This window comes from Octopus sinensis, linkage group LG4 (genome assembly GCF_006345805.1).
Source record: "Octopus sinensis linkage group LG4, ASM634580v1, whole genome shotgun sequence".
NCBI lineage: Eukaryota > Metazoa > Mollusca > Cephalopoda > Octopoda > Octopodidae > Octopus > Octopus sinensis.
In genome coordinates, this window is record NC_043000.1 from 132,207,012 (window position 1) to 132,224,221 (window position 17,210).

At 35.6% G+C, this 17,210-nt stretch overlaps 1 protein-coding gene across 5 annotated transcripts in view; it reads right to left on the bottom strand.

The window, feature by feature from the left end:
* Nucleotides 1-17,210, bottom strand: part of LOC115211046 (nucleosome-remodeling factor subunit BPTF) — an 88,007-nt gene that overhangs the window by 63,690 nt on the left and 7,107 nt on the right. For 3 of the 5 annotated variants that reach the window (XM_029779918.2, XM_029779920.2, XM_029779916.2), the window contains exon 2: nucleotides 10,083-10,085. The exons of the other annotated variants lie outside the window; for them this stretch is intronic. In XM_029779918.2, coding sequence (XP_029635778.1) covers nucleotides 10,083-10,085 — 3 coding nt within the window. The remainder of the gene's footprint in view (nucleotides 1-10,082; nucleotides 10,086-17,210) is intronic. 5 annotated transcript variants of the gene reach the window in all.

The following is a 17,210-nucleotide window of genomic DNA, read 5'->3' on the forward strand; positions in this document are numbered from 1 at the left end:
AAGGAAGCCTAAGGGTCCTCGGACGCTACTTGCAAACTCTTGGTTTATTATAAACCGCTTTTGTCGTGTGCATCAAAAAACCTTTTCCATTCGTTTGTTCAGTTTGGTCACTTTTGACTTTTTCGTTGTTGTCACTCACATTGCTGCCCGCTTTTTTGCCGTTTTTGTACATTTTTTATACATTTTGGGATACTTATCCCATGTGTTTGGAGAGTTAAAAAGGTCGAGTTGCGTCCCCTAGACAGTCTGTAGAAAATGTGTTGCATATAAAAAGCTTAGATTCTCGACCCATGTCGAATTTATCGATTTTTTTTCATAACTGGGGGAACTTTTCAAAATTTTCGCTACTTTAGTTTTGAATTATGACATTGGGCTATGTGTGTGTCAAGTTTCATCAGAATCGGTTGAAAGCCATGGTCAGGGTGAGGGTACAACCTGACAGACACACAGACAGACAAACTGCCGTTTATATATAGAGAGATAATTAGCATGTTCCTTTACCTCAATACTCCTTTATTAATACCAGTATATACCAATTAATCAATATTCACAGATACCATCTGATGAGTTAGTATTTAAGTGTACAATATGTAGAGATGTAGAAATATTTCTGGATAATTTCTTTTTCTCCCTCTAATGTGGTAAAAGTTTGGTATATACTCAAAAGTATTCGTAAATTTCCATCCTTTTCTTACAATATTCTTCTTAATCCTCTGAATAACCCGAAACTTTAACTGTATACAATATAGCAACATTGTTTAAAATATTTAAATATAGTACTACATGATAAGATTCCCCCCCACCCCGTTTCATTATCACTGGTCTGCTAGTGAGTGACCCCCTTAATTGTCAGCTGACATCTTGTTTTAAGTTTTCCTTTACCAAACCCTATGATATTGCTTCTAATAAATCTTGATTTTTATAACTATACCAACTATGATGACTGTCTGCTCCCTCAGCCCTACCCCAAACAGATACTGCCCTCTGTTCTCTCAGCCTTAGATATACATGGGATTTGATAAACTAGTCTATAAATTAAAACTGACCCCATAAAAACAAAATCAGGCAGAGTCTGTAACAATGTATATCTTTTTGAAAACTTAGAAACTTCTATGCTGGAGTGGGACAGCATGTTTTTTGTCTATCTCTTTAACTTCTTGGAGATTTCATGTATAATTATACTAATGTGTCCATCTGTTCTAATTTAATTAAATTCTATACCTTTGTGCAGCTGAAGATTTATCTGCATTTTAAACTGATGTAATGACTGAATGGCTCAATTAAATGGAGTTGCATGAAACAATCGTACTGCATTACCATTGGATATCCTTGTTGCTTATTTTGATATATGTGTGTGTGTGTGTGTGTGTATGTATATATCTATATCTATCTATCTATCTATCTATATATATATATATATATATATATATATGGATATATATATAGTATATCAGGTATCAGGGCATGTATAAGTCTTGAAAAAAATTACATAAATCGATTCCAGGTGAAAATGCGATCGATAAAGCCATGGGAACATGTATTTGACAACTCAGCACCATCCATTGGACAGGGGGTGTTTTGCTCGTCTATTTTATAAAATCAATTCCAAATAAGAATGCAATCGATAAGCCATGGGAACGTGTATTTGATAACTCAGCACCATCCATTGGATAGGGGGTGCTTTGCTCATCTATTATATAAAATCTGTTCTGTCTGTCTGTGTGTGTCTTCTAGGATCTCGGGCACCCTCCATCCGATTACGCTCAAATTTGATATGTAGATACCAACGGTATCAGGGCGTGTATAAGTATTGAATAAATTACAAAAATCAATTCCTGATGAGAATGCGATCGATAAAGCCATGGGAACGTGCATTTGTACAAGAAAGTACATCAGCTGTTGCGATCGATACATGTACATGAGAAAAATGCACTTGAAATAATGCCACAATATGCAGTATATTTAAGAGGCCAAAAAAGTAAGATGAAAAAGAGATATTTTCTTCAAACTTGGCATGAAGGAAGGAAAGACTATTTGGTTTCTCAAGAAGTTTTTTTTTTTGCCTTAACTTCGTTTAACAAAACCAAAAATTTTATTGAAATAAAGGCATGCTTAATTATTTTTTAATGAAAAGAAAACACGTTTCTTTCTTGCCAAGCTTACTGTTTAAACTATGTTTGAGTTCTCCCAGTCAACAGCCTTATCATTACTGGTACTTTAAACTCTTCGGTTGCATATTTGTGTAAATAAAATCATTTTTCTTTGGAATAGAAAAAAGTCTATCTTTATTTCTTCTTTTGCTGGTGTCTCAAATTTAGGTTAAATCAGTGTTTCTCAAAGGGGAGCCTATGGGACGGTCGGTCAGACAAGTTGTTTTGAGAAAATTTGGTTTAAATGTTTGACAACTCAGCACCGTCCATTGGAGGGGGGCGGTGGCATTTTGCTCGCACATATATAAATATATATATCATATATACATATCTATTATATAAAATCCGTTCTGTCTGTGTGTGTCTTCTAGGATCTCGGGCATCCTCCATCCAATTGTGCTCAAATTTGATATGTAGATACCGACAGTATCAGAGCGTGTATAAGTCTTGAAAAAATTACAAAAATCGATTCCAGGTGAGACTGCGATTGATAAAGCCGTGGGAACGTGCATTTGTACAAGCAAGTACATTAGCTGTTGTTATCGATACTACACGTAAATGAGAAAAATGTATGCGCAGTTTGCGCAAAAAAAGCCAGCTGGCTTGAAATAATGCCACAAAATGGAGTATATTTAAGAGACCATAAAAGTAAGATACAAAAGAGATATTTTCTTCAAACTTCGCATGAAGGAAGGAAAGACCATTTGGTTTCTCAAGAAATTTCTTTTTTTGCCTTAACTTCGTTTAAGGCCAAAAATTTTATTGAAATAAATTCATGCTTAATTATTTTTAAAAAGAACAGAAAACACTGATTGCTTTTTATTCAGCATCGTCCATTGGACAGGAGGCGTTTTGCTCATATATATATATATATACTAGCAGTATCACCCGGCGTTGCTCGGGTTTGTAAGGGAAATAACTATATAAGCATTTTTAGAGATGTAAAGTATAATAGCCATCTCAATATGGCTAACCACAAAGGGGGGTGTTACTGTAGCTTTTTACGTTCTGAGATTTAATAATACATTTTTAGAGAGTTACTTCCCTTATATAATAGCAAAAAAATGCATAAAAATGGGAAAAAATGATGGTAAATTTTTTTAAAATCGTAGACTCATCGTAGACGCACACTAATACCCAGAAGGGCTCGATATGAATCACGACTATAAGATACTCGCTTATTGGTTAAACTGCACCGCAAAATGTGGGAGTAGTTAGGAATCTAAATCGTAGGAGACAGACACCACACAACCTCACTTTTATATATATAGATATATATATATATATATATATATGTATATATATACATGTATATCATATATATATATATATAGTATATGTATACAGATCATATATATATATACGTATATATATCATATATATATTCATGTATATATATACATAAGATATATACATATATATATATACACATATATATACATATAAATATATATATTCATGTATATATATACATACATAAGATATATACATATATATATACACATATATATACATATAAATATATATATACATATAAATATATATATACATGTATATATATACATACATAAGATATATACATATATATACACATATATATACATACATAAATATATAAATATATATACATATATATACATACATAAATATATAAATATATATACATATATATACATACATAAATATATAAATATATATACATATATATATCATATATGTACATAAATATATATATACACATATATATATCATATATGTACATAAATATATATATACACATATATAAATATATATATATACATATATAAATATATATATATACATATATAAATATATATATATCCATATATAAATATATATATATCCATATATCCATATATATATCTATATATACATATATATCATATATCCATATATCCATATATATATCTATATATCCATATATATCATATATCCATATATATCATATATCCATATATATCATATATCCATATATATATATATATATATATATATATATATATATATATATATACACACAAGTAGGTACTGCAAATTTAGGGTGAATACTTGATAAGTGTAAGCACCTGTATACGCCAGTTAGTGGCAGAGGTGAGAGGGTATATATCAAATAAAATCAAAAGCAGAACACAAAGGATGTCGCGGTACACGTGTTTCAAGCTTTATAAACAACCTGTTCTTACATCAGTGTATAATAGATATGAAAGATGGTTTAAAGCTCTCTTCAGCTACATGCATTGTTATTCCAAAGAAAAATATGAAAAGTACATGTAGTATTATCATACTTTTCATATTTTTTATAGTGTGGTGTAACTCTTTGGAATAAGAATGCATGCGGCTGAAGAGAGCTTTAAACCATCTTTTATATACTGATGTAAGAACAGGTCGTTTATAAAGCTTGAAACACATGTACCGTGACATCCTTTGTGTTCTGTTTTTGATTTTATTTGATATATATATATATATCTATATATACATATATCATATATCCATATACATATGTATGTATATATATATATATATATATATATATATATACATATATGTAAAGTATAATAGCCATCTCAATACGGCTAACCACAAAGGGTGGGTGTTACTGTAGCTTTTAGCCCCAGGAGATCATCGTCTCCAGCTGGCTTTAGGCACACTATCTGTGTCCTTATGGTATTTGCAAAGGGAGGCCATCCCTTTCTCGTAAGCCTAAGTGATACGCACGGACCGCAGTTTCGAGGTTGTTGCCTCTTGTCAACGGGCAGTAATCACCGGTTTACGAGGAAAGCCTGTATGCAAATCCTGGAGCTGTATGAACTTTTAATATGGTTTTAGAGTCAAGTTTTGGCTGCTATTTCAAGCGTGGTGGTATCGCTTCGATACCCTAAATTTTAATCTTAATAATAATTATTACCTTTGAAGGTTTTTATTCCCATGCTGGCCACTTGATAAGTTTCATATTTAAATATTGATCTTATCCTTATTTACATAATATATATATATATATATTTTCTCTCTAGTTTCAGCTCAGAGCTGTGGCCATGCTGATGCACCACCATTTTGCTACACTGTTATTACTAAGCGCCTCCTTTAATATGTGGCACTTGCTGAAGAATGGAGTTTGATATAGCTACTCTCATTTGCACCTCTTGCCGTGTGGTAGGTTCATCTGGTACTCTCGACAGGAAGAGGTCTAGCTTTGATTTAAAACCCCCTACATCTACTTTGTGCAGGTTCCTCAGGCTCTTAGGGAGAATATTAAAAAGCAGTGGGCCCTTGAAACCCAGGCTGTTGTAACTGGTCCTGAAGTGCAATGGCATTGCTGGGATCTTTGGCACTATGCAGTGTCGTCCTGTTCTGGCATTGGTGTAGCTTTCAATGCCAAAATTCAGCACAATTCCTTTCAGGATCTTCCAGATATATATTACTGCATATCTCTCTCGTCTTCACTCCAGGGAGTAGAATCTTAGCTGTTTCAACCGTTCCCAGTAGCTGAGCTGTTGCAAAGAGACAATCTTCTTGGTGAATCTTCTCTGGATTGCTTCAAGGTCCGCTGTTAATTTCACACTGGTGGGTGACAATATCTGTAAGCAGTAATCCAAGTGGCTGAGGATGAATGTTCTCCAGAGGACCATCATGGTTTCCTTATCTCTGGTTCTGAATGTTCTCAGGATCCATCCAGCCAGTCGTCTGCACTTTGTCGCCATCCTGGTAATGTGCACTTGAAAAGAAGTATCATCACTCATGTCAATACCCAGGTCCCTTACTGATTTAGGCTCTGCGATTGAAATTCCCTGTGGACTGGTGTATCCTCTAAGTTTCATATTCAGTTTTGGATGCTGGTAGTGTAGGGCTTGGAATTTTTCAGCATTAAACTGCATATTATTATCCTCAGCCCATCTGTAAATTGAGTCTAACTCCTGCTGCAAGTGTGCAACATTGCTAGGGTTCTGTATTTTCTGAGAGACTTTTGTATCATCTCCATAGCTTGCAAGGGTGGCTACCTGGGCACTTGAGGGCATATCTGAGAGGCCCACTATAAAAAGCAGTGGTCCCAAGACAGTGCCCTGTGGAACACCGCTCACTATTTATGTGTTCATAGAGGTGGCTCCATTAGCCACTACTGCCTGACTCCTATATTTCAGAATGTCATGTAACCCCTCTCCAAGTTTTCCAGCTATGCCAAGATCACGCAGCTTGTGACATATCATACCATGATCCACCTTGTCAAAAGCCTTTGCAAAATCAAGGTATATTACATCCACATTTGATTCGTTGAGTAACTGCCTCAACACCCAGTCATAATGTTGTAAGAGCTGGGTCAGGCAGCTCCTACCTGGTCGAAACCATGTTGGGTATCACTTAGCAAGTTATTTTTTTCAAGGAATGCGATTAGTTTCCCTCTGACTATCCATTCCATGACTTTGTTGATATGTGAAGTCAGAGAGATAGCCCTATAGTTTTTGGCATCTGCTCTACTTCCCCCTTTATGTATTGGGCATATTATTCCCTCTTTCAGCTTGCTTGGCAGTTTGCCATTTGTAAGAAAGCTCTGGAAGAGAATCTTGAGGGGTTTTGCCAGGGCATGTTTACACGATTTGAGGAGGATTGCTGGGAAACCATCAGGACCAGCAGTTGAGTTTGTGTCCACTTCATCTATGGCTAGTAGTACATCTTCGCTAATGTCAATGTATTCTATTGTAACTGCCTTGCTGGTTATAGGTGAGGTGGCAAAGAAGTCCACTGGTTTGTTCACTTGTCTGTATTCCAAAGGGGTGGTAAAGACACTTTTGTATTGGTCATTCAGTATCTCAGTGATCTTAGCTGGAATGTCTGTGAGGTAGCCATCCTTTTAGAAGAGATGTCCTATCTTGCAGTGTACTGAGGCTGTTTCTTTCGCGTAATGAAAAAAGGCCTTTGGGTTTGACTTAATGTTTTTTATAACCCAGGCTTCTTTGTCTGCTTTCTCCCTCACATAGGATTGTTGCAGTGTTGTTTTTAGGCAGGACATTTCGTTACTTTTGGGATGTTGTTTGAATCGATTTGCAATCTTCATCCGTCGTCTCGTGAGGAACTTCCTTTCCCTTTGAATTTTGTTCCTATTTGTTTTGACCTTGTGCTCTGGGGCATATTTCTGGCATTATGGCTTGCACAACAGACATGAAACATTCTAGTTTCATGTCAACGTCTGATGTGGAGAGACATTTTGGCCAGTCCTCTCTGAGGATCTCTTTTTGGATCGATTTCCAGTCTGCTTTGTGGAAGTTCAGATTGGAGAGATTTTGGGTGCTTCCTTTAGGCTGTATGTCTCTGGTTACTTTCAGCCCAAACATAGACAGCTCTATTATGTTGTGATCCGAGACTAATGTCAGTGTCACTTTCACATCATGAATGATGTCCATATTGTTCGTGAAGCAGAGATCCAGAATGTTATTCGCCATTGTTGGTCTGAGTACAGCTTGCTCCACGAATAGGGCATTGGTGAGGTTGAGCAGGAACTCCACCTGTTCTTGCTTGCAATGAGTCATTCCTGAGATTATGAGACCTTCAGACCATTTGACATTGGGGAAGTTGAAATCACCCATAAGAAATATGGTCACATGGTGTTCCAGATTCACGAGGATTTCTTTAATTCTTGTGAGGAAATCTTAAAACTTGCCTATGTGGTTTGGAGCATCCAGTGGGCAATATGTATTGCATATGACTATATTATGTTGTCTTATGTATACAATTAGAGTGTCACATACCGAATTTGAGTGCAGTAAGACCTGGGGTGTGAGATCATCACGGATGTATACAGCAACTCCACCATGGCTCCTTTCCCTTCTGTCTGTTCGCAGTATGGCATAGTTTGGTACGTGTACTTCTGCATCCTCTATATCAGGGCTGAGGTGAGTTTCCACGAGTGCTATGCATAGGGCTTGATTGCATGCAGTAAGATCTCTCCGGAAAGAAATTTTGCTTTTATTATGATGCAACAGGACCCCAATATTTAGTAAAAGTATTGGGGTGACAACTGTCCAGGCGTTAGGGGAGGCCATCCCGTGTCTGTTGACTGTGGTGGTCTTGCATAGTGCTGGGCAAGGTTCCTTGTTTGTGCTTGGTGTAGCCAGGTCAGCTGCTGTACAATCTTTTGCGCCATGTACAAAAAAGACTCTTGCTTAGCTGCTGCATTGCACATAACATCTGAAGAGCACACTTCTTTTGTGAATTTTTTCCTTGGAGACATTTGTCTTTCTTCGGGGAAGTTTTTCTCTTTAAGGACCCTGTAGTTCTGGTGGGGTGTTGGGTGAGCAAACCGGCAGTTTTTGCCGTTTTCCCCATGCCAACATTTGCCTCGCAGGTAAAATGTGCAGGTTCTTAAGTGCCTTCCAAATTTCTTCTTTCCTGTTGGGTTTTGGATGGTATTGAATCCTCCATGGAGTTTTCTGTTGTTCGTTTGGTGGGTTGGGGTTTCGGTTTTGGTTGTTTCAATTTGCTTTTACCTTTTTCTTTGTTTCCTTCTATATTTTTGTGTTCCATCCTTCCTTTTCTTGTGGTGGGAACTTTTTTCCTCTGGTTTTCTAATGGGGTGAGGGCTCTATTCTTTTGTAGGACCACTGGTGCAGAGGGGCTTCTAGTAACTGCTTCCTTGGCTCCCCTATCCTTTTCTGCCTGGTTGTCCACCGGGGCAGGTGATCCATACTTTTGAGGAACCTCTGGATCACAGAGACTTCTGGGTTTTGTTTCCTTTTCATCTTCTCCATCATTATCAGCCTTGCCACAATAGTTTTCGATTATGTCATCCAAGGTGTAAATGTGTGGTCTTATAAGCATATAAGACCACATGAATTCATTCTTCTTCTGCTCTATCTGGTCAATGGTTCTGTGAAAGCCATTGTTTTTCAGTGCAGCAGTGATGATGTTGTTTGGAGGATCGTCACTAGCAATCATCCAGGCTGGCAGCAGAAGATTTAATTCTTTCTTCTCCCACTTTGGTGCCATCTTTGTTTTCTAAACCCAGAGGGGGAGTAGAGGGAAGAGAGGTAATGAGAGATAGAGGGAGGAAGAAAAGAAGAAACAAAGAGGAGAGAAATAGGGAAAGAGAGAGGGTGAAATGAGGAAAGCGAGGGGGTGTGGCGTGTTAGAGAGACAGAGGAAGGTGGAAGAAGGGGAGAGAAAGAGAGACAGAGTGAGGGAGAGGAGGGGAACAGAAAGAGAGACAGAGTGAAGAAGAGGGGAGATATACATATTTGTATATATATATATATATATATATATCCACATATATATGTGTATATATATATATACATTGTTGTTTGTGCCTTCTCAAGCCATGCCTGGCTCATAAGGGCCGGTTTCCTTGGTTTCCTGGATGGGACAGATTGAGAGAAAGTTGTGGCGAAAGAGTTAGCAGAAGTTTGCCATTACCTTCTGCTGGAGCCACGTGGAGCTTAGGTGTTTCGCTCATAAACGCACACACCACCCAGTCTGAGATTCGAACCCGTGATCCCTCAACTACTGCTTTAACCACTAGGCCATATATATATATATCCATATAGATCATCATCATCATTGTTTAACATCTGTTTTCCATGCTAGCATGGGTTGGACAGTTCGACCGGGGTCTGGGAAGCCAGGAGGCTGCGCCAGGCTCCAATCTGATCTGGCAGTGTTTCTACAGCTGGATGCCCTTCCTAATGCCAACTACTCCATGAGTGTAGTGGGTGCTTTTTACGTGCCACCGGCACAGAGTGATATATATATATATATATATCCATATTCATATATATATATATCATATATCCATATACATATATTCACTACTTATAAAAAACTGCTTAGATTATAATTTTATTAATATATAATTAACATGTTCTTTTACCTCAATACTGTTTTATTAATACCAATAAATATCATTCAATCAATATCCACAGATACCTTCTGATGAGTTAGTATTTAAGTATACAATATGTAGAAATATTAAACTATTTTTATATAATTTCTTTTCATCCCTCTATTGTGGTAAAAGTTTGGTATATACTCACAAGTATTCGCAAATTTCTATCTTTTTGTTATAATATTCTTCTTAATAATCCTCTGAATAACCCTAAACTTTAACTGTATACAATATAGCAACATTGTTTAAACTATTTAACTATAGTACTACATGATAAGATTCCCCTTGTTTCGTTATCAATAGTCTGCTAGTAGGCGACCCCTTAATTATCAGCTAACATACCTCTATCTATCTATCCATATGTATGCATGCGTATATATATATATCTCCATATGTGTGTGTATGTATATATATATATATCTCCATATGTGTGTGTATGTATATATATATATATAGAGCCATGTGTATGTATATATATCCATATGTATGTATGTATATATATATCCATGTGTATGTATGTATATATATACACACGTGTATGTATGTATATATATATACACGTGTATGTATGTATATATATATACACGTGTATGTATGTATATATATATACACGTGTATGTATATATATATACACGTGTATGTATATACATATATACATGTGTATGTATATACATATATACATGTGTATGTATATACATATATACATGTGTATGTATATACATATATACATGTGTATGTATATATATATACATGTGTAGGTATATATATATATATATATATATATATATATATACATGTGTAGGTATATATATATATATATATATATATATACATGTGTAGGTATATATATATATATATATATATATATACATGTGTAGGTATATATATATATATATATATATATATACATGTGTAGGTATATATATATATATATATATATATATATATACATGTGTAGGTATATATATATATATATATATATATATATATACATGTGTAGGTATATATATATATATATATATATATATATATATATATATACATGTGTAGGTATATATATATATATATATATATATAATATATATATATATATATATATATCCATATGTGTATGTATATATATATACATATCCATGTGTATGTGTGTATATATATATATATATATATATATATATATATATATCCATATGTGTATGTATATATATATACATATCCATGTGTATGTGTATACATATCCATATATATTTTTTTTTTCTGCTGTAAGTTCAGCTCAGAGCTGTGGCCATGCTCATGCACCGCTGTTTTACTACACTGTTATTACTGAGAGCCTCCTCCAATGTTGCTCTTGCTGAAGAATGGAGTTTGATATATCTACCCTCATTTGCACCTCTTGCCTTGATGTGGGTTCATCTGGGACTCTCGACAGGAAGAGGTCTAGCTTTGATTTAAAAAGCCCTACATCTACTTTGTGCAGGTTCCTCAGGCTCTTTGAGAGAATATTAAAAAGCTATGGGCCCTTGAAACCCAGGCTGTTGCAGTAACTGGTCCTGAAGTGCGATAGTGTTGCTGGGATCTTTGGCACAATGCAGTGTCGTCCTGTTCTGGCATTGGTGCAGCTTTCAATGCCAAAATTTGGCACAATTCCTTCCAGGATCTTCCAGATGTATATTACTGCATACCTCTCCCGCCTTCTCTCCAGGGAGTAGAGACTTAGCTGTTTCAGCCTTTCCCAGTAGCTGAGCAGTTGCAAAGGGACAATCTTTGTGAATCTTCTCTGGATTGCTTCAAGTTCCACAGTTAATTTCACACTGGTAGGTGACAATATCTGTAAGCAGTAATCCTGGTGGCTAAGGATGAATGTTCTCCAGAGGACCAAAATCTTTTCCTTATCTCTGGTTCTGAATGTTCTCAGGATCCATCCAGCCAGTCGTCTGCACTTTGTCGCCATCCTGGTAATGTGCACTTGGAAAGAGGTATCATCACTCATGTCAATACCCAGGTCCCTCACTGATTTAGGCTCTGGGATCGAAATTCCCTGTGGACCAGTGTACCCTCTAAGTTTCATATTTAGTTTTGGACGGTGGTAGCGCAGGGCTTGGAATTGTTCAGCATTAAACTGCATATTATTATCCTCAGCCCATCTGTAAATTGAGTCTAACTCCTGCAGTAGATGTGGAACATCGCTGGGGTTCTGTATTTTCTACAAGACTTTCATATAGTCTGTGTAGCTTGCAAGGGTAGCTATCCGGGCAGTTGAGGGAATATCTGAGAGTGTAATACGTGCTTTTATATGCCACCGGCATGGGTGCCAGTTGTGTGACACTAGTATCTTCCACAACTATGATTTCACTCAGCTTGATTGGTCTCCTACTCAAGCACAGTATATTGACAAAGGTCTCAGTCATTTGTGATTACATAATTATCATCATTCAATGTCAGTTTGATGATGATGGAGCTCTAACTATATATATTATATATATATATATATATATATATATATATATGTATATATACACACACACAAACATACATATGTCAATAATTCAGTAACAGCTAGATATAAATGCTTGCATGCTCTATATTCTTCATACATAAAGAATTCTTAATGATCATCTACTTTCAATTTTCTTGTTAAAATTTATCAGCAATAGGTATTTCAGGGTCAAGGTTTTATTCATTTTCAATTTTCTATTTTTTTTGTTTCTATATTAGTCACAAATTCATTACTTCATTATATTTTTCTATTTACGGAACATAATGTTTTATTCAGTGTTTAATCAACTGTGACTTTGTCATTTTATGAAACAAGATTTTGATACTTGAGTCCATTGAACTGAATTGTTCCATATTAACTAACACAGAAATTCTCTATTTTTCCAGACTTCCATGTTACATAATAAAGAAATGTCAAGAAGAAAATAGGTCTTGTGTTCTTGAATTCCATATTATGACAAGATTGTCAGGAATGCAATACTTCTGTAATAGAAAAGGTGCTTATATAGCAATAACTAACCAGAGAATATAGACACACCAAAATTTGTCAATGAACTTAACCATGACCAAACATCTTAATAAGCACAAAAACTTTAATTTTTAGCTTTTCCTACATACATTTTAATATTTTTTCTGGAAAGGTGAATGACTGATATAATTATTGCTTATGGCTATTCTATTTAATACATAACTTTGTTAATCCGTTGAACAGTAACCTGTCTGAAACAGCCTTTCGTTTTATGATACAAAAGTGCCTATGTTAATGTGCTAGTATGTAAACTAAAACCTTCCATTACAATTTTTGTACATGAACTTTTTCTTATGTCCAAAACATCAGCTTAATGATGAAAAGCTATTTCACGGAAACCCTAAAAATCTTTCATTATTCTCAAAATAAACTGAAACATACAAGTAATGTATGTCATTTGATACAGGGAAATAAACCTTGCCATATAAAGACGTAATACAACAGTTAAATCAATAGACCACAAAGATACAATAGGATACACATAGTCAGCAGTTCTCAGGACATAAAAAAAAAAATAATAAATAAATGAAGGAAACAACCCTCAGAATCAGATGAAACTAGTACTTACACAGCAATTACTGCTGTGGAAATTAGATAATGTGCAAAATAAACAGTTTTGTGTGAAAGATTTGAATAATGATAAAGATTGTGTCACACGATCAAAATATCTGGGAGGGTGTAGTCACTTAAATCAAGCTCAGTGGTATCAGGTACTTATTTTATTGAAAGGCTGCTAACAAGGTTGGCCTGGGGAAAAAAGAAGAGGAATTGAGTTCATTGAAAATGTTAGGACACTGTCCATACATCTGAGATAGTGCTGCTGCTAGACACATGAAAATCCTAGATTACAACCAAAGATACCCATCTGGCTGACTGGCAAAACCTCTCTCACTAACACATAACAATCTGTAATCTACAATATGATTTGAGGGATACTTTTTGCAGTCATTTGACTTAGTAAAGAGGGTAGCTAAATACCCTAAAATAACACCCAAGCATCATAAATAAATAAGGCACATCAGAAATTTGTATAACTAGATGTATTAAAAAAATGAGACAGGCACAGCTAGAATACATTTTTGATCATAGATCTATTCAACTAAGGCTGATCTAAGGTTAAACAACAACTCAATCACACCTGCAGTTTCTTCTGTCTGCTTCTTCTATTACATCAACTCCTCTTCAGAAGGAGCAAAACATAATCTAGCTAAGCTCTGGCTAGCCTAATTCATCACATCTATTCATCCTTACTATGGCCACATACAAACCTGCACACTAAGCAATTTATTCAATTGGAAGAGGAAGAATTTATTCAATTCTTCCTCTTCAGCTCAGCAATCTACTGAAATTCCATTCCTGCTGCCTTTCTTCTCAGACAGAACTTCAAACTGAACATCAACTACAACTTCACTATTACAAGAGGGCTTGCAAAAGTCACCAAAACTCACTGAATAATGGTCCCTTACATTGGCAGAGTTTTGACAGGGACACAGTTAACTAAATTGATCTCAGTGACCACTGTATATCAAATCTAGAAACCAGCGAACAACCCCAGAGGGATAAGAGTTAAACTCAGAACAAAAAGAGATACCTAAATAAAACATATTTTAACTTATGCTCTACCAATTCTGTCATCTACTACATTGACTAAAATAACACGAAATAAGGCCATTTTTACAATAATACAAAGTATTTCCTACAAATAGCTGCCTGATGCCAGGAATATAAAAATATCTGATATATACCTCAAAAAGACCAGTAATAAAAGAAGAAATTAATATGTATACACATACACACTCTCTCTCTCTCTCACATACACACACATATGATGTATATCATACGAATGTAATTCAAACACATATATAGCAAATATAAAGACAACTGAAACTTAGGCAGAAAGGTTCAATGATACTGTTGAACAGCTACATATCAAGATCTTAATCTACCAATTCACTGCTTGTAGAGACAGAAAACTAGACAGAATATCGTGAAGCATTTATTCCGAGTCTCTGCCCTCAGAGTTCAAATTCTGCTGAAATCAAATTTGCCTTTCATCGTTTCAGAGTTTATGAAGTACCAGCCCTGTACTGAGGATGATTCTTCTCTTTCTCCTGGAAGAAATCAGTAATGTCAAAACCTGAGGAGGGATGGGCTCTGCCAGATCTAAAATTGTTCTACGTCACAATGGTACCACTACAATTTAACTAAGGAATTATGGGACCCAGGCAAATTAGTTATAATTAGTTAGTCTGCAGAGGAAAGGCAGTGCCTGTGACATTTTGCAGCCTCTAAGATTGATGAGACCAATGTGGATAATATTTGGTTTGAACTTAATAGCTGACACCTGTGGTAAAAAAATATAGCTGATGAGGGAGACACCAACAATGGTTACTCCTGCTGCAAGAAATAGCAGTCAAATTCCCTGCATTAGCTTACAAAAATATAAAGGAAAGCCCTGGATACACTGTTTGAACCAAATGGGGTAATTCTGGCTAGAGTGTCTTTGATCATAGGCTGTTCTGTTTGTTCAATCACAGCTGACCAGGAGTTATTACTTAGATATTTAAATCAGGATGTAATTCCAGCCATTTGAGGAGTGTTTAAAATGACATCAGTGTGGGAGTGACAATGAAAGGAAAAGCAGGTATTTGGGATTGGTCTGGGTAGAGCTGGAGGAAGACAGCTAGTTTAGAAGAACAGAGGCCACAAAAGTAGAGAAAGGAGAGAGAAGAAACATTATATGTAGGCCAGTGTGTTGCCCTGTGAGTAGTTGCTAATCAGCCAAAGTTATTTGGTTTTTGTTTTATACTCATAAGTGGTCAAGAGCAGCTCATGAGAAGAGGTGAGTTCTTTGAAAAATATGTTAGCTGCTTGTGAATGAACTGAGATGGAGATAAAGAGTGTGTTGGGTGTGCTCGCAGTAAGATCACAAACATGTTGCCAAATGTGGTTTGCACCTCAGAAGGAAGCCTATTATGTAAGATACAGCTTTACCATTTTTACATGTGAGGTCTCCATGAAAGATTCATCAAAGGTTGTGAGACCATATTTCTACAACTTTGAGAATATTAGTATTGTTCATGCACAGAGAGGGTACAGTGCAAGATCATTTCTTTGATATGTGTAGCAATTGTGTCTTTTTGCTGTTGAAGTAGACTAGATTATTATGAGCCCACTGGAGGATGTTTTTTAAGTTAGCGCTCAAAAAAGTAATGCATGTCTAACATGAGATATCTAGGCAACATGTGGAAGACATCTGGGTAAAGAAGGTTAAGGAGGAGAGGAGGATGGTATCTTTTGGATAGAAGTTATATGTGTGGCTAGAAATAGCTGCAAATAGGTCATTCCTGTACATAAAAGAGTATGTTAGACATAACTGAACCTTGATAGAAGAGGAGTTTTAGAAAGCCCTCTTACAACATGCTGCAATAGTGCAGTCAGACAAAGACTTCTAAACCAAGATGATACGAGGCAGATTAAATCCATAAGCAGGCAACATAGTTACACGATCTTCATGTTTAAGGGAACAACATTACTTTTGTGAAGGTGCTCCAGATCAAAGGACCACTGGTGTGATTTGATAGAACTATTTCTATAGATCTATATGGCTTTCCATAGACTGAGATTTTCCATGATTTGGTGGTGATGTTGGAGCTAGCTTTGAAGAGTACTAAATGAATATTACCTAAAACAGTGCACTCCAGTAAGTATATCAGTCCCTGGTTGGAATGATTAAGGAAATTGTTGTTTTGCCAAATTGGCCATGATCAACCAACCATGACTGTCTTTTATTTTTGTTGTTCAGGCAGTGTACTGCAGACTACATTATGAAATATATTTTTCATTTTTTTTTAAGATGATAGTTCATGATTTGAGGAAGATTTAGCCTTTAGAACTAGGAGGTGACAAGATGGAATAACCACTAGACCTCACTTCATTAGTTTGTAACTAGAAAAGTGCCTAAGCAAAGAAAAGTGAGTGGTGATAAGACAGGTTAAGTAGAGTAAAAAGTGCTTTGAATAAGATTTGTTGTATATGCAAAGATAACTAGATCCTAGCAGTGTAGTCACAGGTTAATATTAAAGACTCATATGGTAGCGAGCTGGCAGAAATGTTAGCACACTGGGCCAAGTGCTTAGCAGTATTT